This window comes from Hemiscyllium ocellatum, chromosome 19 (assembly GCF_020745735.1).
Source record: "Hemiscyllium ocellatum isolate sHemOce1 chromosome 19, sHemOce1.pat.X.cur, whole genome shotgun sequence".
Classification (NCBI taxonomy): Eukaryota; Metazoa; Chordata; class Chondrichthyes; order Orectolobiformes; family Hemiscylliidae; genus Hemiscyllium; species Hemiscyllium ocellatum.
Genome location: NC_083419.1, coordinates 50,650,402 through 50,675,383, shown reverse-complemented (window position 1 = coordinate 50,675,383; position 24,982 = coordinate 50,650,402). Strand labels below are relative to the sequence as shown.

The window sequence follows — 24,982 nt, the reverse complement described above, 5'->3', positions numbered from 1 at the left end:
TTCAAATAAATCAACGTACAGGAGAGATGTGGAGGCTTTGGAGAGGGTGCAAATGAGGTTTACCAGGGGTTTGGTTGGATTGGATGGTGTTAGCTATAAAGGAGCGATTGGACAAACTTGGATTATTTTCTCTAGAATGTTGGAGGCTGTGGGCGACCCAATAGAAGTTTATAAAATTATAAGATAGAATGGATACTCACAGCCTTTTTCCCAGGGCGGTAATGTCAAATACTAGGTTTAAAGTGAGGGGGTAAGTTTTTTTTTATATAGAGGTGGTAGGTTCCTGGCACACACTGCAAGGGGAGGATGTACAAACAGATACGATAGCAAAGTTTAAGAAGCATTCAGACAGACACATGAACAAGCAAGGAACAAAGCAATCCAGACTATGTGCAGGCAGAGAGATTAGCTTAGAATGGCACCATGGTCAGCACTGATATGACAGAGATTGATAGATTCTTGATGTCACGAGGAATTAAGGGCTACAGGGAGAATGCGGGTAAGTGGAGTTGAAATACCCATCAGCCATGATTGAATGATGGAGTGGACTCGATGGGCCGAATGGCCTTACTTCCACCCCTGTGTCTTATGGACAGGCTGAAGGGCCTCTTCCTGTACTGTTCTACGTTCTGTTACTTTTACGTTCTACTGTTTACTTTTGAGCCTGAGTGATTGTGTTGTACTCATGTAATCATACTGTGTCATCTAAATTACTCAGTCATTGATTACATACTCTGATTTTATTTCATTCACCTTTTGACCAGGTTGTCTGTAAAGAGTTCTCTTTCTGCTTTAGGTTCACACTGAAGTAATTGTAGGATTGCACCGAGTCTACATCAGTGATGTGGGTACGCACCGTGAAATGTGAACAGTGGGAATTCCACCAGTATTTGTTCATGTTTGCCATGCAATCCCACTGACTGAGCTGTGTTGTTGGCAGCAGCTCTAAGGGTCATCATAAGGAAATGGGTTGAGAAATTAGCTGTCTTAAATGCCTTTTGTGTGGGTTGAATGTTACATCCATCCTAATCCCCTCAATTTGCTTATTTTAACAGTCTTATAGTCACTCTTCACTTTCTGCATCACACGTAATCACTGAATAACCAAAATTAACAACTTTCTGTCAGTGGAAGAACTGGGATGATTTATTGTTAGCTATTGACTTTTTTCCCTGTTTAGGGGATTCTAACCTCTGAACTGCAGAGAATGATTCCAATACAAGGTGGCAAAGGCTTCAGATTGGGAGCAAGCGGATTCTACTGAGTAAGCAAAGAATTTCTGCAACTCACAAAGCTCTAGTGTTTAAGTTAACCTCACTTTCTGTTCTTGTCTCAACAATCCAACCTTCCGATAGGTGATGTGTGTAAAATGTGCCACTACCAAGCTAGTTAGTTATCCTCTGGCATTAATGTGGGCAGGACCTTTCAGGACTTGGGTGCTATTGATCAGCCATGATCATATTGAATGGCGGTGCAGGCCCGAAGGGCTGAATGGCCTACTCCTGTACCTACTGTCTATTGTCTATTAACACAGCCTGCCCCATCCAGCAGACTTTATTGGATATCATTGATGTGAAGATCCTGGTTCCTTCTTTTTCTCTGGAGCACTGAGCTTATTGTATTGCCTGGTATCATACATGAGCTTGGTACACAATGAAAGCTCTTCCTGATGCTTTTCCATCTTAGAGCTCAATATCTTGCCACATGAATTTACCTAAGGAATCATTGGAATTTCGTCAGATAACTCCGAGATGGTGGATTGTTATTTCCCCCAGAACTGGTGGACAGTTCTTCACAGAATCCACTCACCCAATATTACAACGGTTTCAGTCAGTCTTAATAAACCTTTAAAATGACAGCCACTCACCGCATTTGTGAAAGTAGGTATCCTGGGGGGATTAGTTATTTACCATTTAGGGGTTATAAATGTATTCTATCCTTGGATTTCAAGTTGTCTTAGTTTCATCCCAGACAATGCAGACTCTTTTCCTGGCCTCAGGCAACACAATTCCCCAAGAGCGAATATCAGAAACTAAGGTAAAGTCCTATTTTGCCAGGTTTTCATCCTTTCTTACATTCCCCTGGGGTTTTGAGGCTTTCCTGTGAGGATTGAGATGAAATAGTTTTAGAGATATGTCTCCACTTGAAGGCATAGAAGATTTCACTGTGATATAATGGCACATTGTTAACTTCAGTTTTGAATGTGGATGTTGGCTAAGTGCTTGTCTCTGAGGTCTAGACGTCTCAGGGGGAGGGAGGAAACGGAGTGGTGTGGATGAGTCACAGACTGGATGGAGGTAAAAGTGTTCTTTGAACTTCAAATTTTGGGAAAAGTTCTTTGAACTTTTGATCTTTCTGGAATGTTGATCTCAGTACCTTTTCGTTCATCAGATGAGAATCATGTTGAGATTTGTAGCAGAAGGGTCTGTGTTTTGGTATCGCTAAATTATATTAATGGTATATTGCAACTGGGCCTTGTTTTGTCTAAGTAACACAGCACTACTATTGTGGGAAAGGTTACAGTAGTGTGCAGGAGTGTTTAGTATCAACAGCTTGTCGGTTCATGTGCAGCTCTGATTGATTGATTGATTGATTCAGGCTCTTGAAGCATACGTCGTGTCCCATCCTCTGGAGAAAAAGGTTTGGGTTCAATCCTGCCTACCCCAGATGCATCGTATGTTTTGCTTAAAAATATTTACAGGAACACTCAGAAAAATTTCAGAAATCTGCTCATCCCTGGGTTCCCATTGGTGAACTGTTAGAATCCCACTATTTGCTTAAGAAACCCAAGGTTTACCTGACTGTTCAATGAAGTGTCTCCCTCCCAGAGAGACTGCAGAACCATTCAGTGCCCAAAAAAGAGTCAAGCAATGAACAGAGCTGAACTTACCATATAAACAAACTTTCTATCAGGTGTAAGTCCCAACATGGTGCTAACATTGGCAATGAAGCAGCACATCAGCATGGTTGGACAGTGGGGAGCAACTTTTCTTGCATCATGCAGAGAGGAAGAAAAGCAATTTGAATGAATTTCACGTTGTTGTGATGTACTAACCTCTGGCTTGCTGTTTCTCAAGGACTAGTGATTTCATGTGTACAGCCAGTACAGGGCAGTCAAAGATTGCTAGCAAATTGCCTCCACTCCTGGCATGTTTTTCCCACCTTGAAAGAGCAATTACAGAAGATTGGGAACAGACTGTTTGCTTGTGTCCTCAGCTTTCTACTGGTCTGTATACTTAAACATAGTACAGTAATAAACTGGAGTGAATTGCTGCCATTCTGTTATATCCCAGTGGTCAGTTAAACTACTGCAAATGTGTTGCTGGTCAAAGCACAGCAGGCCAGGCAGCATCTCAGGAATAGAGAATTCGACGTTTCGAGCATAAGCCCTTCATCAGGAATAAGAGAGAGAGAGCCAAGCCGGCTGAGATAAAAGGTAGGGAGGAGGGACTAGGGGGAGGGGCGATGGAGGTGGGATAGGTGGAAGGAGGTCAAGGTGAGGGTGATAGGCCGGAGTGGGGTGGGGGCGGAGAGGTCAGGAAGAGGATTGCAGGTTAGGAGGGCGGTGCTGAGTTGAGGGAACCGACTGAGACAAGGTGGGGGGAGGGGAAATGAGGAAGCTGGAGAAATCTGAATTCATACCTTGTGGTTGGAGGGTTCCCAGGCGGAAGATGAGGCGCTCCTCCTCCAGCCGTCGTGTAGTTGTGTTCTGCCGGTGGAGGAGTCCAAGGACCTGCATGTCCTCGGTGGAGTGGGAGGGGGAGTTAAAGTGTTGAGCCACGGGGTGATTGGGTTGGTTGGTTCGGGCGGCCCAGAGGTGTTCTCTGAAGCGTTCCGCAAGTAAGCGGCCTGTCTCACCAATATAGAGGAGGCCACATCGGGTGCAGCGGATGCAATAGATGATGTGTGTGGAGGTACAGGTGAACTTGTGGCGGATATGGAAGGATCCCTTGGGGCCTTGGAGGGAAGTGAGTGTGGAGGTGTGGGCGCAAGTTTTACATTTCCTGCGGTTGCAGGGGAAGGTGCCGGGGGTGGAGGTTGGGTTGGTGGGGGGTGTGGATCTGACAAGGGAGTCACGAAGGGAGTGGTCTACTGCACTGCTTCATGTGCACTCCATTGTTTCATCACGTCTTAATGGTGACCTCAAGAGACCCTTACCACTTTACTCTCACACACGCGCACACATACATCCTGTTAGTCCAAGGTGACAGGAAGATTGCAGTTAGTACAATTGCACAGCTGTACCTCATATATACTTTCTGTTCAGTGGTTTCTAAGAGGCTCAAGTGAAGTTGATATTTTTATTATTCACGCAGAAGATGTGAAGTAAATTTTGTAATACACGTGATGTGAAACTATCAGCTTTTGCCAAAATAACTTATGAAATTGACTACAATGTCTGGAATCTGACGTGCAAGTTAAACCTGGAAATCTGGAAGTTGCTGTTATAATTCTAATCTATTCCGTAAAGATCATTGTTAAACCCTTACAAACTACCATTGCTTCAAAGTCACAAATCTTTTAAATCATGCATAAAATTGTGACAAACAAATTAGGGGTGGCACGGTGTCTCAGTGGTTAGCACTGCTGCCTCACAGCAGCAGGGACCCGGTTCAGTTCCTACCTCGGGCAACTCTCCCCGTGTCTGCGTGGGATTCCTCCGGGTGCTCCGGTTTCCTCCCACAGTCCAAAGATGTGCAGGTCAGGTGAATTGGCCATGCTAAATTGCCTGGAATGTTAGGTGAAGGGGTAAATGTAGGGGAATGGGTCTGGGTGGGTTGCTCTTCGGAGGGTCGGTGTGGACTTGTTGGGCTGAAGGGCCTGTTTCCACACTGTAGGGAATCTAATCTAATCTCCATAGCATGGGAAAAGCTGTTTTTACATCCACGTAATGTCATCTTTTTCAGTTCTGATTTTTTTTTTAAATTTTGCGATGTTGCAACTTCTAATGTGTACGTCAAATCATTTATTTTCTATAAACGTAATCCTTCACTATTTAAAAAAAGCAGTTAATGCATTTTCCTTCCGTTCTTTGAGTATACTTAAACATACCTTGCTAGGTGTCAGCATTGTTGCTGGAAATCTGGCAATCTGCATCAATGACTTGGACAATGGTGGGCGGCACGGTGGCACAGTGCTTAGCACTGCTGCCTCAGAGCGCCTGAAACCGGGTTCAATTCCCGACTCAGGCGACTGACTGTGTGGAGTTTGCACGTTCTCTCCGTGTCTGCGTGGGTTTCCTCTGGGTGCTCCGGTTTCCTCCCACAGTCCAAAGATGTGCGGGTCAGGTGAATTGGCCATGCTAAATTGTCAGTAGTGTTAGGTAAGGGGTAAATGTAGGGGTATGGGTGGGTTGCGCTTCGGCGGGTTGGTGTGGACTTGTTGGACCGAAGGACCTGTTTCCACACTGTAATTAATCTAATCTAATAAAGGGACCATATTTTATTATAATTCTATTTTCTGATGATAGAAAGATGAGAAAGTTGTGAAGAGAACACAAGGCATATACAAAGGAATACAAATAGGTTAACTGAATGGGCACAAAAATAACAGATGGAGTATAACGTGGGGGAAATGTGAACTTGTCTGTTTTGGCAGGTAGAGTAGAAAGGAAGGATACTACTTAACTGGAGAGAGATTGCAGAATCCTGTGGTACAGATGGATCAGATAGGCTTGTACACAAATGCTAATGTTAGTTTGCAGATGAAGCAAGTAATGAGGCTACTGGAATATTGGTGCTTATTGCAAGAGGATTGGAATTTTAAAAAATAAAGTTTTGCATCAACTAAACAGAATTGGTGACATGAAACTGGAACACTTTGTACAATATTGGTCTTTGAGAAAATACATCATTGTGTTAGAAGTGGTTCAGTTAATTGATTCTGTGATGTTTGGATTATCATAAGGGGAAAGGTTGGACAGTTAGACCTGTCTCCATTGTTGTTCATTAGAAGAATGAGGGGTGACCTTATTGAAACCTGAGAGGCTTGATAAGGTGGAAGCTGAATCGATGTTTCCCCTTTTAAGAGATTAATGTTAGAGCTTACTGTTTTAAAAACCAAAAGTCTCGATTTAAATAAAAGCAAACTGCTGGAGATCTGAAATGAAAACAAAGTGCTGAGGAACTCAGCAGCCCTGGCAGTATCTGTGAAGGGATAAACCAAGTCAATGTTTTGAAAACTGTATAACCCTTCTTTGGAACTGGGAGTTGGAGCTCAGCTTCTGCATACACTACCAAAGTTCCACTGCAGAGTCACATCGGCCTCGGAACGTTAGCTCTGTTTTTCTAGCACTTGGTTTTTATCTCCTGCTTAAGATGTAGATGATTTTTGTTTCTCAGGGTCGTGAGTCTATGGAACTACCTCTTCGAAAGAGGAGTGGAGTCCGGGTCACTTTGACCAAACACAGTCTTAAAAGTACAATCTTTTGCTTTGCAAGGGAAAATAGATTGTAGGCAGCACTCGGAATAGCCTTGACCTTTTGAGAAGGCTCAAGGGATGGTCTGCCCTTGTTTTAATTTACAGACTCCCCTTTCTTGATTTCCGTAGTTTCAAACAAATATAGGCCCAGAAAAACCCATTCCATAGATCTCTAGGTTTTTCTGGGTGGCTTTGTTTGAGTGTGATTACTGTCTGAAGTGTAAAATATGGGATTTATGAGAGTGACACTGAGCTGGAGGCATAACTTGTTAATCATGGACTACAGAATTGGATTTAAAATTTCACCTATGATATTCATACTTTTGTTCTGTGCCCTCACCCCCAGTCAATATAGTGTTGAGCAGGCAAAAGTCAGCAGTGCCTTTGAGCTGGAGTTCATGGTGCTCTGAAAATTAGTCTCTGAGGGAGCTTGGCAGAGATTTCAGAATATTTGCGGGCCCCTGACTGTTCTCTCTCACACAGGAGCCATTGTGTGCAGCCAGGGGAATTGGGTTTTGTTAGCACTTTATTTTGTCTCTGCAGTCCAGCTTTCCTTTCTTTATGTACAAAGCCTTCCTACGCTGGAAAAGTCTTTGCAACAGTCTCTATGGTGCAAAGAGTGTGAGGTACCAAAGGGCATGCACATTAAATATCCATTTAGCTTCCATGTAGAAGAAATGTAAGGCTCTCAATATAAACAGCACGTTAAAACTGAGGCTGTTGTGTTAAAGTGGAAAACAATGCATTTCACTACCTCATCACTGGTGACTATTTGATATGTTAACATGAAGCAAAATATTCATTGTTAATTAATGTTTTTTCTCCTCTCTATTTCAATCTGGAGAGAATTATTTTGGCCAAAGGATCGAGATACTAATTGGTGCTGTGCTAATAGGACACATCTGTTTGAAAGGCTGTTTTTAACACACCATTTTGATTCTAATTGTTGTTTATCAGAACATGGGCTTGCTAAACCTGAGAGCTGCAGGATTACCACCCGAGTGCTGATCATCGACAATTTTCATTGGGAGCATGAGCATTTAAGCCTTTTAAACACTCTGCACACACCCAGGCCAATTCAAGTTATGGAAAACAAAAATAAGGACAACAATTTCAGGGCAGAGTAAGTTGAGAAAATTGAGGATCAATCACATTTCAAACAGAAATAATCAGCATTTTTCAGTTTTGCTGCATCTAAGCCACAGGAATGAATGAAGGCAACTTCCTGGTGGATAATTAGGTTGGCCAGCAAGAGGCCAGCTCCAAATCTGTGATATTAGCACACCCACCCATCCATAATAGTTAACGGGCAAGTCTTTTTTTAATCATTCAATAGACGTGGGCATCGCTGGCCAGGCCAGCATTTATTACCCATCCCTTAATTGTGCAAAGGGCAGTTAAGAGTCAACCGCATCACTGCTGGTTTGAAGTCACACATTGGCCAGACTGTGTAAGGATGACTGTTGTGTTCCCTAAAGTGAAGAGATAGGTCTTTCCGACAATCAGCATTGGATTTGTGGTCATCATTAGATTCTTAATTCCAGATTTTGATTGAGTTCAGATCCCATTATCTGCCATAGTGGGATTTGAACCCAGGTCCCCAGAATGTTATCTGGGTCTCTGAATTAACAGTCTGATGAAAATACCATGAGGCCATCACAGTCAGCCACAGGTTACTTGTGAAAGGGTTTCCCCTCCACAGTGTAGGTCAGGCAATGTCTCATTTGAACATTTTGAAAATCCGTCAGTTTCGATGAATCTCTAACAGTGCTGTGGGCACCCCAAGGACTGCAGCAGTTCAAGCTCACCACCAGCACCTCCAGAGCAATTAAGAATAAGCAAAAAAAATGCTGGCTTAGCCAATGATCCCTATATTCCATAAATGAATTTTTAAAAAAAAGATCTGCATGGATTAGCTCTTTCCGGAGGCTTTTTTTTTCCCTTTCTGCTACTTACATCAGGAGCTTCCACTCCAGGAAGGCTGCTAATCACCCACTGCTGAAGCTTTCCTATTGGCCCTTTAGCATTGACACATGTCGGCCATCCATTAGTGGGTGGCATTAATGTCAACTGACTGTCCTTCGACCATCTTGAAATTTTGTCAGCCATCAGCACGATAAACGATCAGAAGCCAGAAACAATTCTGGCGTCAGGATCTGTCCCAAAATTGAAAATTCAGCACGATAGCTATCTGTATTTGAAACACTTGATAAAGTGACTGATGCATTATTCATGCAATCAATGTCCATTCCACAGTTAGCCATCCTGGGAACAAAGCCATGTTTAATAGCATCAATTGTTTCAGATGAGCCAAATGGCTTTGCTTGTATTGGGTCATACTCAACTGAAAAAAGGTGCAAAACTCCTTTTCAACGAAACAGAATATTTCAGCGCCTCCTAATTATTGAGATGTTGACTCAGTTGCAGCTTTCAATTCTACCCAAATTTTCTGTAGCATTGACTTTCCCTTAGCTGTTTTCTCCTGTTCACTGTGCAGTTGTGGAGACCAGATTCCAATAATTTTCCTCTGCCACAATATTGTTCCTCTGTCAGCTCTGCCTACTCAGCCCATTTACATTCCTTCCTCCGTCAAATGAGAAAACAGTGAATTCCTCTTTGCTTTATACATGGATGAGGACAACAGATCGTTAACTACCAAAAGTCTAAAATAAAACAAAACCTGAAAAAAATATACATCAGAGAAAAGTGCACACTATGTCAGCGTGAGAGGAACAAAAACAGCAGGATGCATAGGAAGAATGGGAAAGTTATTAACATACCAGGTCAGTATATAAATGCAATTGCGGTGTTAAACAATTACAGAGAGTGGGACAGGATTGGGGGCCAAATATGTTGATCGTTTTGATCCTTAGAAATGATAAGCAAATGGGAAAAAGTGAGTTGAAACTTGGATAAAATACATTATCAAGCTCAATTGCAATGCACTGACCTGTTCTGAGGCTAACTGCATTGGCCCCTCTCTGTCACAGCAGAAATGAACTGACTCCAGCACATGTCTGAGATTAAACATTCCCTCTTCTCTGTGGCTGAGCTACTTAATGGATACACTTATTGAACTGTTAAAGCAAGATGTGATGTGTAACTCAGAGTGAATAAATAAACACTTGTTTTCATAAATGAAGGGTAATCAGTAAAGTTGCTGATTTCAAAATTTCAAAATGTCATCTCTATTCAAGGATTTTCTTTACCTTGTATCACACTATGCTGTTAATCGGTGTGCTCCTTTGTTTGTGAGATGTACCTACTGTAAAAGCAAAATACACTTCGTGATATAAGTATACTTGGGTGAGCTCTCGACAATTTAAACAGCAACCCTCATGGGCAGTTTCTGTGTGATCTTAAAGTTTAAGTTGGCTGTTCACAGTTTCTGTACACTGCCGTATGGCAACTTCCCACTAGTCTTTCAGAATATCAGCACGATCCATGGTTTCCATAAATGCACCTAGAGTTTAGTTAAAGCAGTTATTTTCTCAATATAAAAGCAAAATACTGCCGCTGCTGGAAATCTGAAACAAGCACAGGAAATGCTTGAGAGCTCCGAGGAATTCATATCAAACATGAAATGCTAACTCTGCTTCTCTCTCTCTGCAGATGCTGCCAGACTTGCTGAGCTTCTCAGTAATTCTCTGTTTTTTCTTCAATTTTCTCAGTGTATCTAATACAACAGGGGCAGTTAGTCTGTTTTCTTTGCTTTCTTGGCTAATATATAATGCCAGTTACAAATTGAGCCACTGAGATTTCAGCAGCTGCTTTCCTGACTATATGGTGTACAACACACATACTGGAGGATAATTGTCCTCTTGATTTGTAAAGGAGCCAGTTCCTATTTCAATTTCTGTTTGGTTACTTCACAATTCTGTCAGTTATGGTTCTAAAGCTTAACAGCAATAGGAGAGAGTAAAGCATTCCTGAGGAGAGTTGTATGAATGAAAATATTCCAGTCGAGTAGGACCATCATTTGCAAAGTTCCACTGAGGCTGTACTTAAAGTAATTGTAAAGAAAAAGTGCTGTCCTTCCTTTCCATTACTGTCAGTTGGAATGATAAATGATATTCATGTTTGAAGTCAAGAGAGCCATTTCAAGCTGAAGACTGTGTCAAACAAGTGCCAACGAAGTGTGGTTATTGTCTAGAAGCCAGTAGCTAATGGTTAGTTGTGACTTAAAAACTCCCACGATTTATAAGATCCTCATTCTCATCTGTTGTAGAGATCAGATATGACGGGGTTTGTTTCTTTGGTGTCTGGCTTTTGCAGGAGACAAAACAAAAGCTTAACTTGTGTCATGTTCTGTCGCAAATATATCTAGACTCTAGTTTTCTTAAGATTTGCAATTGGACTCCCTCAATGTTTTGAGTAATCAACGTTTCTTTTTAAAAGCCATCTTGAATTCTGATGCAGTAAAAGCAGTTGTGTTTTTGATGTCTGGACTGAGAAAGTGGGAAGAGATTCAGAAAAACGATCACTGATGTCATATTTTGACACGTTTGCGCCCACACAAAGGGTACACCTCCTGTAAGGAATGAGGATTTCAGCTGTGTGCCTGAGATTGAAGATGGTCTCCCTGAAATGAAATTGCATGAAATTAGTTTATCCAGCTTTGTAAGGTTTGCAGCGCTCAGTGAAACTTGTGCAAGTAATTTTCAATGTTGTAATTTTCCTGAAGTGACAAGGAGCCGTTATTCAGGCATCAAGGATGGCTTATGTTGGAAAAGTTCCAGAAGTTCAAAAAAAACACATGCGGTATCTGGACCTACTGTTTGGATATGTCTCTGAGGTTCATTTGAAATTTATGTGAGTTATGTTAAATTTGGCCCCAGAATGCTAGATTTGGAGACTGATTTCAAAGGAGAAAGATTCTATCCCTATCCCCTGATCATTTTAAAACTGCATATCATTAGAAAAATATTTATAAACTACTTAGCAGAGCAACTCTCAATTTATTTACCAGTCGAATTTATAGCAGCTTGTTCTTTGGTTGTTTGGAAGTTCAGTTTTCATAAGTGCCAACTGTTTGCCAACTTTTGCCCACAGTGCTGACCTGTTAATGGCGCAAATGTAAACCTATTTCTGCATATCAAAAATGGACCCACTATCTAAAATATGCTCTCTCCTGTACATGCAGGACATTTCAATATGGAAGAGAGATTGTGCAATTTATTGGGAAAGTGGTACAATGTTTCACTCTGCAAACTCTGTGAATGTTCACTGGCGTCTGAACTGAAAAATGCAAACATAAAGAAATGATGAGTTACTGTGTGAGCTACAGGTGTGGAGGACAGATATGTGTTGACATGATGCACCAGAGACAGATAGGGAAAATCCATTCAAATACACCATAACTCCTTTAAACAAGTATAGAATGCTAGAGAAACTCGACAGGTATCGCCACATCCTTGGAGAGAAAAGCAGAGTCAATGTTTTAAGTCTAATATGACTTCTTCAGAATTACAAAGTGGAAATTGTTTTATGGTCAATTGTACCCTATTAGAGGTGCTGCTTCCAAATTAAAACACTACAATTCTTGGAGGTGCTATCGTAATCCTTCAATGTATTGTAACTTTTCTCCCATTGTCACAGTATTTCTAAGCCAGAGTTTTACAAAAGTAGATGCTTTCAAATAGAATTGAGGCTTTACAATGATATGGCACTCTTTGTATAGCAGTCGCATAAATGTTAACAACTTAATTTGACTTTATTCAGCCTTTTGTCAGCCGCTACTCAGATGTGAGAGTGTGGCAGTTTTCTGTGTTGTGACTGGTCACATTTTGTCACAGTTTCTTCAGCCACTTTCAGCACAGCCTGCACTGAGGATGTATTTCCTCCTGCACTGTTCATGAATATTGCAAAGAACTGACCATACTAAACCCTTCTCTTGCAGTCTTTGAGCATTGCAGAGAGTTGCTGTCATCCATCTCAGTCAGATTAATCCCATAACGGGTGAAAATAATATAAGCCACATGTCTGGCTCCATATTAAATATGCCCTCAAACATCACATGCGTAGAGTACGTGGCTGCAAGCTCCAGTCTTCGACTTTAAATATGCAACTGACATTCACTTTCTTTGGATGAAAGGTGGATGAAATTGAGAATTCCCAGTGTGAACGTGGCTATGATAGATATGTACAGAAATATGAAACAGCATTGTTTTTGAAGGCCTAGAGTCTTTTTGTACAATGAGCTTCTCCTAATGTCCGAAGAACAGCAGCTAACTTAATTATACACTGTGGGAGGCTTCATTTCAAGTACTCTCTTTCCCCCTCCCTCTCTGTCTCTTCTGCCCGCCTCTCTCTCCCCACTCCCTCCCTCTCTTTCTCTCTTTCCCCTTCTCTTCCCCCACTCTCTCTCCCCACTCTTTTCCCCTCGTCTGTCTTCCCCCTGCCCTCTCTCTCCCCTCTCTACCCCAACCTTCTCCCGCACCCCTTTCCCTCCTCATTAGTCCCCCCTTCATACACACTCTCTCCCCCTCCCTCTGTGTGTGTGTCTCTCTCTCTCTGTCTCTCTCTCTCTCTGTCTCTCTCTCTCTCTGTCTCTCTCTCTCTCTGTCTCTCTCTCTGTCTCTCTCTCTCTCTCTGTCTCTCTCTCTCTCTCTCTCTCTCTCTCTCGCTCTCTCTCTCTCTCTCTCTTCCCTCTCTCTGTGTGTGTCTCTGACACACACACACACTCTCTCTCTCTCTCTCTGTCTCTCTCTCACCCTCCAGTTCGGATTGTGAGTGGTTACTGTTCACAATGTGAGCAGGCTAGTAAACTGATCCCTTCTATTTCAGGGAGTTCACGAATCTAAGGGTGTGACAGGGGATTACCTTCGGCTCGAGTTGCTGATACAGAAGGTGGTTTCTCCATACCTGGGAACGTACGGAGTGCACACGGTGGATGAACAAGCTACACACTCAGCGTGCTTTCTGGGTAAGAACATACAGAACCCATTTCTCATAACTAATTACAAACTATAAATCATTGAGAGGGGGTGGAGTAATTTGTAGAAAGGTTTCATTGAACACGATTGGAATAGACGACGTTTAGGAAAAAGTGAGGACTGCAGATGCTGGAGATCAGAGCTGAAAATGTGTTGCTGGAAAAGCGCAGCAGGTCAGACAGCATCAAAGGATCAGGAGAATCGACGTTTTGGACATGAGCCGATTCCTAAAGAAGGGCTCATGCCCGAAACGTCGATTCTCCTGCTCTTTGGATGCTGCCTGACCTACTGCGCATAGATGAAGTTTAGAAGAGAAATCCCAAATATGTGAAAGGCTATTCACTGGATAAAGGATATTGATAGCTTTTTGAACAATCAGAGCATGATGGTGTTACACACCTTTTGGATGGAACTCGTTCTATGTTATGCTAATCTGTTAGAATGCTAATAGTGAAACATGTGACATGTGTTGCTTACTGTAATCTGGCCTCTGACATCTTCCAAAACTCAGCAAACGTAGGCCTCATCTGATGTCCCCTTTCCAATAGTCCACCTATTGCTCCTGCATGTTAGATCTGACATTTTTAAATATACTTGGTCCTTTGTTGCACTGTGTTTTGCAACTTCCTGAACTCAAGGTTGATTGGGTTCCTTTGGTCACAACACTTCAGATGTGTGTGGATGGTCAGGATTGAGAATGATCTGTATGTGCATGTAATATGTATGTTGGGGCTTGGTTAGCTCAGTTGGTAGAATGGATGGTTTGTGATGCAGAGTAATACCAACCATTCTGGTTTCATTCCCACACCAACTGTGGAAGTCCCAACTTATCAACCTTGCCCCACTCCTGAGCTGTGGTGACCCTCAGGTTAAACTCATTACCAGCCCCTTCGCTCTAATGAGAGAGCAGCCCAATAGTCTTCTGAGACTGTGGTGACTTCTCATGGATAGATATGTGACCTTAAGAAAGATAAAATTATCCTTTGGTCCTAACCCTACCTCAAAAAATGCATATGTTTTCCTTATTGGTGTTTGTAGTTTAAAATTTTCTTATGAAATTGAATTCAACTCTAGACTCAAGGGCTGAAAGTCTGAATCTAACCTTGCTACTAGGTTTAAATGTTAATCTTGTCCTTTTCATTGATTTGTGTCCTTTTTGAACATTTTGACAGTATCTATCCGTAAATCGTTTTATTTATTCATGTCAGGCAACATTGCATTTTCTATTCGAGAGTGATCTAGCAATCTATTCTAGGCTTGTGTTGTTTCTGCCGCCATCTCAATAGAATGACTGCTATCTGTCAGCTAAGCCTCCCTCCACATGTTGTATGTTTCTTCCTATCTTGCCTTCTGCCCTTATTCAATCCTCATTAAGTTGTCATTGGTTACCATTTGCCTCAGATCTTGCCCAAATAAATATTCTGAGCTGCAGGTTGCCCTGTACCCCAAATATTTTTGTTTTCTGTACTGCCCCAGGTTGTTTTTTCCATCTGAGCAGACTGATGGCCACCCCCTATCTGAGCCAAGATGCTGACCAGCAGCTCTGCCTTGGTAGTCACTCAAGTCATCAGACTCCTCTTCCAAGGAGTTACACCTCTACCTCCTTCCCTCAGAGTCGGTCTCTCATCTCCTGTGCCTTCTCTCACTGTAGCCTCACCCTCAACAGGCTCCATAACAAATCCTACCTTGTAGGCCTCAATTTTTCTGGTGCTTTTCGAGCTGCTCTCCACAAATTTTGTACAAGTAAAAAAGCAATTAAAAGGAAATTTAGGAAAATAAAGCTGTCTACAAAGATTAGTTAAACAAACAGTTGATTGAGCACAGTTTGTGAATTCCATATAAAAATACCAAGAGCAGGGATTATTAAATGTGTTGGGGGGCCTGAGGAGGGGCATGTTGAAAAGATTGGGTAGGTCATGTTAACTGTTAGCTGTATATTACAATTGAATTATTCTTAACTGTAAAATGGATGGGAAGGGCTTTTACAGTGGGAAGGACAGAAGAAATGGAGGTTAAGTATTCTGGATAGCTTAGCAACCAAGTAGAGCATGGTTTTGGGGAAAGAGAAATAGGATGTTGTTTCTTTCTTTTAAAAAAAACTGAAAGTTGGCACCTGATTTGAGGAGACCCAAGGAAAAGCGAATTGGTGATGATACCAAAGATGGCAAATTTCTTATGAAAATCTTTAACATTGTTGTTCAGTGCAACGATTATTTCATTGGACCAGGCTACATCCAAACCTACAGGTGTGATTTCATAGAGATGCCTCAGTGAAACTTGAAGTGTGTTCCACAGTCTGAGCTCTGTGAAGCCTCTCCCATTTTGAACTGGAATTCATTCATTCATTGTGGTTGTCAGTAATGATGTGTTTCAAAATGCACAACTGTGTATGCTTAAGTGAGTGTGTAGTCGGGTTTGCTGTTTATTTTCCTTCTGCAATCTCATCTTGGCAATGGCCTTGTTTTCCACATTGCTGATTTTTTTAGGTTGTTGTTGTTAAAAGAATCAATTGTGTACTTCTCTTCAGCAGAGAAACGATTGCTTCCCCGCTGTTCCAAGTCAAATGAAATTCTGACCAAGAACCCAGTGGTGCGCTCCAAGAGCTACAACAATCCGATGTTAACCCCAGTCGCAGAATACGAAAGCGAAGGAAGCCTGGTCAATGGCACAAGCATCAGAAGGCACTCCGTATCAGAGATGACAACTTGCATTGAGTCTGAAGCCTATTTAAATCTCAGTTCCTGCGTCACAACCCCCATTGCAGACCCAATGTCCGTCAAGACTGCCACCGCAGCACAGAATCACTTGCCCGGAGAGCAAGAGCGAGCGAGCATACGAACCATTAATGAACTTCTCCAGTGCAAAACGATGAGTGAGCCCATCATCAGCCAGCAACAGGATTGTTTCCTCGTTCAGGCCCCGAGAGGTGACCAAGACAATGCCTTTAAGTTATTGAGTAGCCCTTCCATGACACCTGCGGCATCATCCAGTCCTGAAAGCACAGGAGACAATACTTTGGAATCAGTGGGTACAGACTCAGAGGGGATTTTTCTCGACTTCGGTCATAGATGTTCCGAGACGCCAACATACAACAGAGAGTTGAGCAGACAAAGTGTGGTGTGACATTAAGAACAGCAAAACCAGTAATGCAGTGACGCAATAAAGGAAAGCCCCCACAACCACAGCCAAGCTGTCACTGTTGCACTGCCAGTTATTAGATGTTGAAGTGTTTTTAAATTTGTCAAACTAAAGGAGAAGATTTCTGATACACAAGTTGAATTCAACATATGAACCATTGTTAAAACCAGCAACACCTACTGTCTACTATAATACAGTAGCGCCTCGACTTGCGAACTTTATCCGTTCCAGGACCCGGTTCGTGAACTGAATCAATTTTTCCCATTGTTCGGATAGTGTAAGAATGCTTGGACGGCTGTTCGCAGCGCACGCGCCAAAGACGAACTGAATGAGATCACGCAGGGCCCGAGAGCTTTTGCGTTCAACAAGCGCGTAGCAAAGCAGAACAATGAAACCACGTGGTCGCACACAGCCTTTTTGTATTCGTACCTTCATTCATACCTTGAATTTCGTACGTACGTTGAAGCAAAAGTTTAAATATAATCCTGTTCGTAAACCGATTTGTTCGTGAACGGGGTCGTTCGTAAGTCGAGGCGCTACTGTATATGTAAAACCCAGCCAAAACCAACAGAAAGAGACAAATTCCTGGTTTCGCTATTTCTCCCATCTAACACTCCATTAATCTGTAGCTTTGCAGAGCTAAAGACTACAGCCCTATTTTTGCAGTGCACAGATTCAAATCATATTAGATTGTTCTCAGTTATTGCTTTTTCTGGCTCTGTGTTTTTGCTGCAATTTCCGTTTTTGACAGATTTACAGGGAAACAGCAGCGGACGTTAAGTGGCGGAATATTTTAATTTCTTTTGTTCTTTCTTGCCATGTGAGCGATGCTGATCAGGCCAGCATTTATTGCCCATCCCTGATTGTCCCTGAGCTGTGTAGTTTATTTGACCATTTCAAAGGGCAGTTAAGAATGACCCACACATAATGAAGTCTTCATTATAAAACAGGATTCACAGTTCACTTTGTATTTCAAAACTAATTGGTGTTTCCCAATTGAAACACTTTGTGACCAAATGCTTTCACAAGTCACCTTCCTTTACCCATTGAAAATTACACAAGATCTCCTCATGTACTTCAGATTCCTCATAGTTTGCAATGATTTGCACACTGGACTTATAATTTGTAGATTTTTTTAATGCGTGTGATTTGTAGAGTAATTTTAAGTTTCATCTTTAAACAGGCATTTCATCTGGATAAGTCTATTGTGTTAATCGTGAATATTGAGAAAAGAAAAGCCTGTTGACTCTCTGATTTAAAATAACTGAACAGTATCTAAAGAAACCTTCCATTGGGAGATATCAGAGCTGTTAACCTTTTGAGAATTTGACCAGTGCTGCCTGGGCTCAGTATCGTGATTTGCATTCCCTGATACATGAATGGGACCAATAGATCTGTGAGAGCAACATAAAAGGGAGTTTTATTCAAATTGAATGTTTCAGAGAGAGCCATACATTTAGTAACAAAAGTGTTTGAAAGTTGTTGGCAAGAGCACTGATGTTTCCATTTACAAGAAGTCAGGTTCTCCTGTTGACACTGCTTGATGGTTTGCTGTGCTCTTCTCATTCTGATGCTGCAGTTTAAAGTGCAGAAGATTCCCTGTTTAAGTGCTGTTGGATTTTACATGGGATACCTCTGATAGAAAGCACTTTATAAATTGAATGTAACTGAAGAGTAGGGGCTGAGAAAAACTGGATTTAAAAAAATCCCCACGCGGAGTTTCTCCAGGACAAGCAACGAGAAATGCTTCAGTCCATTTTTACCCTGCTCAACCATTCCTAAAATCAAAGACTAATCTATCAATCATTACTGGATAGTTTATCCATCCAATACACAAAGCAATAAAGGAGACCTAAACACAATCAAGTATAAAGTCTGGTGGGCCAACCAGTAAGCAGTTACTGAAGCAAGAGTTAAGTTCATTAGCTCAGTGGTGGTGGGGAGCAGAGCTCTTTACCAACTCATCCTTGGAGATGGTGCATTCAGAATGTCTTTCTTGTCTCATCACCAATTGTTTGTTAAGATTATAAGTAGGAATGTCTAGAACAGTGTATTCATGTTTTAACCATTTTATCCCCTGTCCACCTCCCACTATGCTGTACTGCCTGAAAATGTTGACCGTTTTCTGAGTACAAAGCAGCCTCTGGCATTTAACCTGTTTTGGCCAATTTCAGGTATTATCATCAATCACGGCACACACTCACTGGGTATCAATGGTAGTCAGGAACAGGAACTAATGAGTATCAGACCCAGTTGGACACCATTACACCCGTCAAGATCATTTAATACAACTGAGACTGATCAAACCCTGGAACCCTCCTGGTTTGTCAGGGTGCCATCTGTAGGGTGGTTGATGAAGTCTTGATGTCATTGTTGACCCTACAGTGGTTAGTTAGATTTTGACCAGACTTTATTCTAGCCAGTCACCATTTTATTTTACTTCATTGAAGTGCATGTCCTACCACACGTACTGTTCCGTAGAAATAAGTTGCAGCAAATAAGCTCAGTACAAGTTAGCAGGTACTTTGTTAATGAAAATATTTGTTTGAAGGAGTCCTTTGCTTATTTTCATTACATTCTGCAATAGTTGTTAATAGGCCTATTCAATAGAGGCTATTTGTGTATTTTCTACGAATGTGCAGCCTTATGGGGCTTATGGTATTTGCAATTGTAAACTGTTCAATGGATTTAATATCACAAGAGCCATGGATATTAATGAACAGTAGATCCTTCTTAAGTCTTCACTTAAGAACATCTGATTGATCAATACATTCTTAAGACAACTGACTTCATATGAAGTTAAAAATCTCACAACACCAGGTTATAGTCCAACAGGTTTAATTGGAAGCACACTAGCTTTCGGAGCGACGCTCCTTCATCAGGTGACAGTGGAGGGCTCAATCGTAACACAGAATCTATAGTGAAAATTTGCAGTGTGATGTAACTAAAATTATACATTGAAAAATTGATTGTCTGTTAAGCCTTTCATCTGTTAGAATACAGTGATAGTTTCACTTCTTTCATGTGTAAATCATAAAACCTTTTTTTTAAAGTTGCATTCTCGGGTTAGCTGTTAACAATGGTGATAGCTAGACAACATGTTGAAGGTGTTAGCCCCCTGTGTTCTCTGTCTATGACCTGGTGTTTAGATTGATTCTAATCTAAAAAGTGAGATAGCAGAGTTTTACATAAATTCATGCAGTTTTTGAGCTCAGAGTTCTACGTGAATGTATGCAGTTTTTGAACAAAGTGCACTGTAACTCTGCAAGTACAAATTCACCCCACAAAATATATGTGTGCATGTGGATCTTTGTCTGTCTAGTGAGCTTCCAATTAAACCTGTTGGACTATAACCTGGTGTTGTGTGATTTTTAACTTGTACACCCCAGTCCAACACCGGCATCTCCAAATCATGACTTCATATGAGATTGCTATATATCCTTGCCTGTATTATAGATGTTGTTTTATCATGTAACACAGCAAGTTTATTGCTTCAGCCCGTAAAAGTCAGCAGACTTATTTTTATTTAAGAGAGCTTGCACTAACAAGAGTAAAGATATCCTCTTTTAACTTGCTGGTTTCATGTTATTTGTTTCCTTTCTCATGGTTCATATTAGTGTGAGTTTCCATGGGCATCCTTTGTACTGAGCAAATGGTGATAGCTATTTGATCATGCATGCCCACAATTTCCAACATTGATTATTGCACAGTAGTGAGGAACAAGAACTCTGGCTATTCTTTCCCCACCTGAGCTCAGGGATACTGAGATCAGCAGTGAAACCCTACTACGTAAACACATTCAAACAGATCCTGCAAACTTTTCCCTATTGATTTTTGTTTTGTTGACTTCCGTCTTTAATGTTGCTTTCACAGTGAATACTGACAAAATTGTTGGGGAAGTGAGATTGGACAAGGAGGTAGATGAATGGCTGTCCCATGCCGGAGCTACAATTCTTATCCTCATCCAAACACTCAAAATATAACAACTCCGAGATCCTTCAAGTCGTCTTTGCCCCATGGTGGAATTGGCACTAAAACCAGAATATTGTGTGCAGGTTCAGACATCTTATTTAAGGATGGATGTAAATGCTTTGAAGGTGGTTCGTAGACGCACCTAACTTTTTCACGCAGAGAGTGGTGCATTTATGGAATGAGCTGCAAATGGTACTGGTGGAGGCTGGTACCTTTAAAAGGCAGCTGAATGGGTATATGAATATGAAGGATTTAGAGGGATATGGGCCAAATGCTGGCATAGGGACAAGGTCAGATTGGGATGTGTAGTCGGCCTGGGCGAGTTGGACAGAAGGATCTATTTCCATGATATATAAATGTAAAATTTTGTATCAGTGTTTATCGTGGAAAAGGGCATGGAAAATACAGAATGTAGGGAAATAAATGGTGACGTCTTGAAAAATGTCCATATTTCAGAGGAGGGAGCACTGGATGACTTGAAACACACAAAAGTGGATAAATCCCCAGGACCTGATCAGGTGTACTCCAGAACTCTGTGGGAAGCCAGAGAAGTGATTGCTGGGCATCTTACTGAGATATTTGTATCATCGATAGTCACAGGTGAGGTGCAGGAAGACTGGAGGTTGGCTAATATGCCACTGTTTCAAAAAGGTGATAAGGACAATCCAGGGAACTATAGGCCTGTGAGCCTGACATCAGTGATGGGCAAGTTGTTGGAGGGAATCCTGAGGGATGGGATGCACCTGTATTTTGAAAGGTATGGACTGATTAGGGATAGTTAACATAGCTTTGTGTGTGGGAAATCATGTCTCACAACTTGATTGAGTTATTTGCAGAAGTGATGAACAGAATTGATGAGGGCAGAGTGGTAGATTGATCTATGTGGACTTTAGTAGGCCATTTGACAAGGTTCCCCATGGGATACTGGTTAACAAGGTTAGATCTCATGGAATACGAGGAGAAATTGCCATTTGGATACAGAACTGGCTCAAAAGTAGAAGACAGAGGGTGGTGGTGGAGGATTGTTTTTCAGACTGGAGGCCTGTGACCAGTGGATTGCCACAACGATCAGTGCTGGGTCCACCATTTTTCATCATTTATATAAATGATTTGGATGTGAGCATAAAAGGAATAGTAAGTAAATTTGCAGATGACACCAAAATTGGAGGTGTTGTGGACAGCTCAGAAGGTTACCTCAGATTAGAATAGGATCTTGATCCGATGGGACAGTGGGCTAAAAAGTGGCAGACGGAGTTTAATTTAGATAAATGTGAGGTGCTGCATTATGAGAAAGCAAATCTTAGCAGGACTTATACACTTAATGGTAAGGTCCTTTGGAGTGTTGCTGAACAGAGAGACCTTGGAGTGCAGGTTCATAGCTCCTTGAAAGTGGAGTCGCAGGTAGATAGGATAGTGAAGAAGGTGTTTGGTATGCTTTGCTTTATTGGTCAGAGTATTGCATACAGAAGTTGGGAGGTCAGGATATTGTTTAAAGGCCACTTTTGGAATATTGCATGTACTTCTGGTCTCCTTCCTATCGGAAAGACGTGAAACTCGAAGGGGGTCAGAAAAGATTTACAAGGATGTTACCAGGGTTGGAAGATTTGAGCTATAGGGAGAGGCTGAACAGGCTGGGGCTGTTTTCCTTGGAGTGTCGGAGGCTGAGGGGTGACCTTATAGAGGTTTACAAAATTATGAGGGGCATGGATAGGATAAATATACAAAGTCTTTTACCTGGGGTGGGTGAGTCCAGAACTAGAGGGCATAGGATTAGGATGAGAGGAGAAAGATAGAAAAAAGACCCGAGGGGCAACTTTTTCATGCAGAGGGTCATGTGTGTGTGGAATGGGCTGCCAGAGGAAGTGGCGGAGGCTGGTACAATTACAACATTTAAAAGGTTCTGGATGGTTTATGAATAGGAAGGGTTTGGAGGGATATGGGCTGGGTGCTGGCAGGTGGACCGAGATTCTGGGATATCTGGTTGGCATGGACAAATTGGGCCGAAGAGCCTGTTTCCGTGCTGTACATCTCTATGTCTCTAAATCGTCCATTCAGCTATTTGAGCTGCTCTGCCACTCAATCTGATCAAGGCCGATCATCCAACATGGTACTCTGTTCCTGCTTTCTACCCGGACTCTTTGATTCCTTTAGGCCTAAGAACTAGATTGATACGTGCACTCAGCAGGTTGGAGAGACTGAGCTTGCTTCCATTGCAGTTTAGGAGAGTGACCGATGATGTAATTGCTGTATATAAGGTTCTGAATCCGCTGGACAAAACGGACGTGGAAATGATGTCTCCTCTTGTGGGTGAGTGCAGAACTCGGGGGCAATGTTTTAAAATGAGGGGTTGCTGTTTTAGGACTCCGATGAAAGGGTTGTTCTTTCCGTCTCAGTAACTGAGATATCCGTGAATGAGGACGTCAATTTAAACTTGTGATGTGGTGGCCCCAAGATGCTTGTAAATGGAGTTTGAGCAGAATTTGGCCACACAATGAGGAGTATACAAGGAGTATAGGAAGGGGCTGAGTATACAGCCTTGCAGAACACTGGTGGTAATCCATGGAGGAAGTGTTAATCTTACAGGCTTATTAAAACAGAAAAGCTAGGGGCTGATAACAATGTTGCTGAAGTTTTAGATCTTGGACTCATCAGGACAAATACAAATATCAAGCCATCGCAGTTTATTTTACAGGAGAGAAAGATATTAATTGGGTGACAAAGTAACTCTGATTAGCCACGATGCTGTGATGGTGAAAGCGACAGTGAACGATAGGCACCCCAAACTGAGTCGAGATTAGTGTGGTGCTGGAAAAGCACACCCGGTCAGACAGCACCCAAGGAGCAGGAAAATAGACATTTTGGGCAGAAGCCCTTCATCAGGAATCCTCCACCCTCCAGGAGATGGTGAGGTAATGATAATGTCACTGGGCTAATAATCCAGAATGTCAGGCTAATATTCTGGAGATGAGGGTTTAAATCCCATAGCAGATAGCAAAATGTGAATTTAATTTTAAAAAGAATGGAGCAAAATACAGGTTAGTTGAGGGCACTTCTGTGGCACAGTGGTTATATCCCTACCCCAGTGCACTGAGAGATCTGGGTTCAAGTCCCACCTGCTCTAGAGGCGTTTGATTAAGAAAAATAGGTTAATTTTTTTTTAAATTCAGGCTTGTTGAGAGTTTGCACTTCAAATATTGTTGAAATTGTTGCTGAAATGTTTTGGGATACTTTGCCTTTCCAGAGTATTTTGAGGTAGACTGGGCAGTTTTGAACTCCAGAGGTGGTGATGGAACAGCTCGAATACACTGCCTTTTCTCTACATCCTAGTTGAGATCGTTGCAGTTGGTTACCTCACTGATGTCTCTGGTAAGCGTTACCTTCACCAGTCAATATACATCTTGCACTGAGGTGGGCCTTATCAACAATTTTGTAGATCGGCCATTTGCTCACCATATGAATACAGAGCACAAAGGTATCCTGTGGGAGAATAGTTATCCACAAACTAACAAAATAGGTGCAGAAAGCAGCCATTCGGCTCCTGTATCATTCAATACAATCATGGCTAAATTGTTTGTGTTCTGAATTTTCCATTCCCTTCCACACCCAGTATTCTTAGATTCCCAGCAAACCAGGGAATCGATCAACATCTGCACTAAAAAAACTCCCACCACTTTCTGAGGTGGAGATTTCCAAAGTCATACAATGCTTGCTTTACCTGTCTGACATTTTTGAGAGTTTAGGGGACATTGAGCAGTGTGTCTTTTTCACCTTTAATATTAGTGCTGCTTGTAAATACTGTTCACAAACTAGTCCTGTTTCTGTAGGTTTGGGAGGTGAATGCATAGTGGCTTGTTTATGAAGTTTAAATCTGTTCCCATTCATGCCTACCTCCAATAGCTGATCATTCAATGAATCTTGATTTTTTTTTTGATCTATACGCTATGCTAAGACTAACCCTTTCCAACCGTCTTGGGAACCAAAATGTAGAATGAGTAAAGTAATCAAAGTTAGTGAGAAGATTTGTAGCTCGGGTGCTCGTTGTTGTGGTTCTGTTTGCCGAGCTGGGAATTTGTGTTGCAGACGTTTCGTCCCCTGTCTAGGTGACATCCTCAGTGCTTGGGAGCCTCCTGTGAAGCGCTTCTGTGATCTTTCTTCGGCATTTGTAGTGGCTTGTACCTGCCGCTTCGGGTTGTCAGTTCCAGCTGTCCACTGCAGTGGCCGGTATATTGGGTCCAGGTCGATGTGCTTGTTGATTGAATCTGTGGAGGAGTGCCATGCCTCTAGGAATCCCCTGGCTGTTCACTGTTTGGCTTGTCCTACAATAGTAGTGTTGTCCCAGTCAAACTCATGTTGCTTGTCATCTGCGTGTGTGGCTACTAAGGATAGCTGGTCGTGTCGTTTCGTGGCTAGTCGGTGTTCATGGATGCGGATCGTTAGCTGTCTTCCTGTTTGTCCTATGTAGTGTTTTGTGCAGTCCTTGCATGGGATTTTATACACTACGTTGGTTTTGCTCATGCT

General features: G+C 42.0%; 1 protein-coding gene across 3 annotated transcripts in view; it reads left to right on the top strand.

The window, feature by feature from the left end:
* LOC132824974 (proline-rich protein 5-like) overlaps positions 1-20,062 on the top strand; it is a 128,063-nt gene extending 108,001 nt beyond the window's left edge. For 2 of the 3 annotated variants that reach the window (XM_060839905.1, XM_060839906.1), the window contains exons 8-9: positions 13,206-13,344; positions 15,882-20,062. In XM_060839905.1, the coding sequence (XP_060695888.1) occupies positions 13,206-13,344; positions 15,882-16,477 (735 nt within the window). In that variant the 3' untranslated portion in view covers positions 16,478-20,062. The remainder of the gene's footprint in view (positions 1-13,205; positions 13,345-15,881) is intronic. The other variant, XM_060839904.1, reaches the window with a different exon arrangement.
* The last annotated feature ends 4,920 nt before the right edge of the window (positions 20,063-24,982 follow it).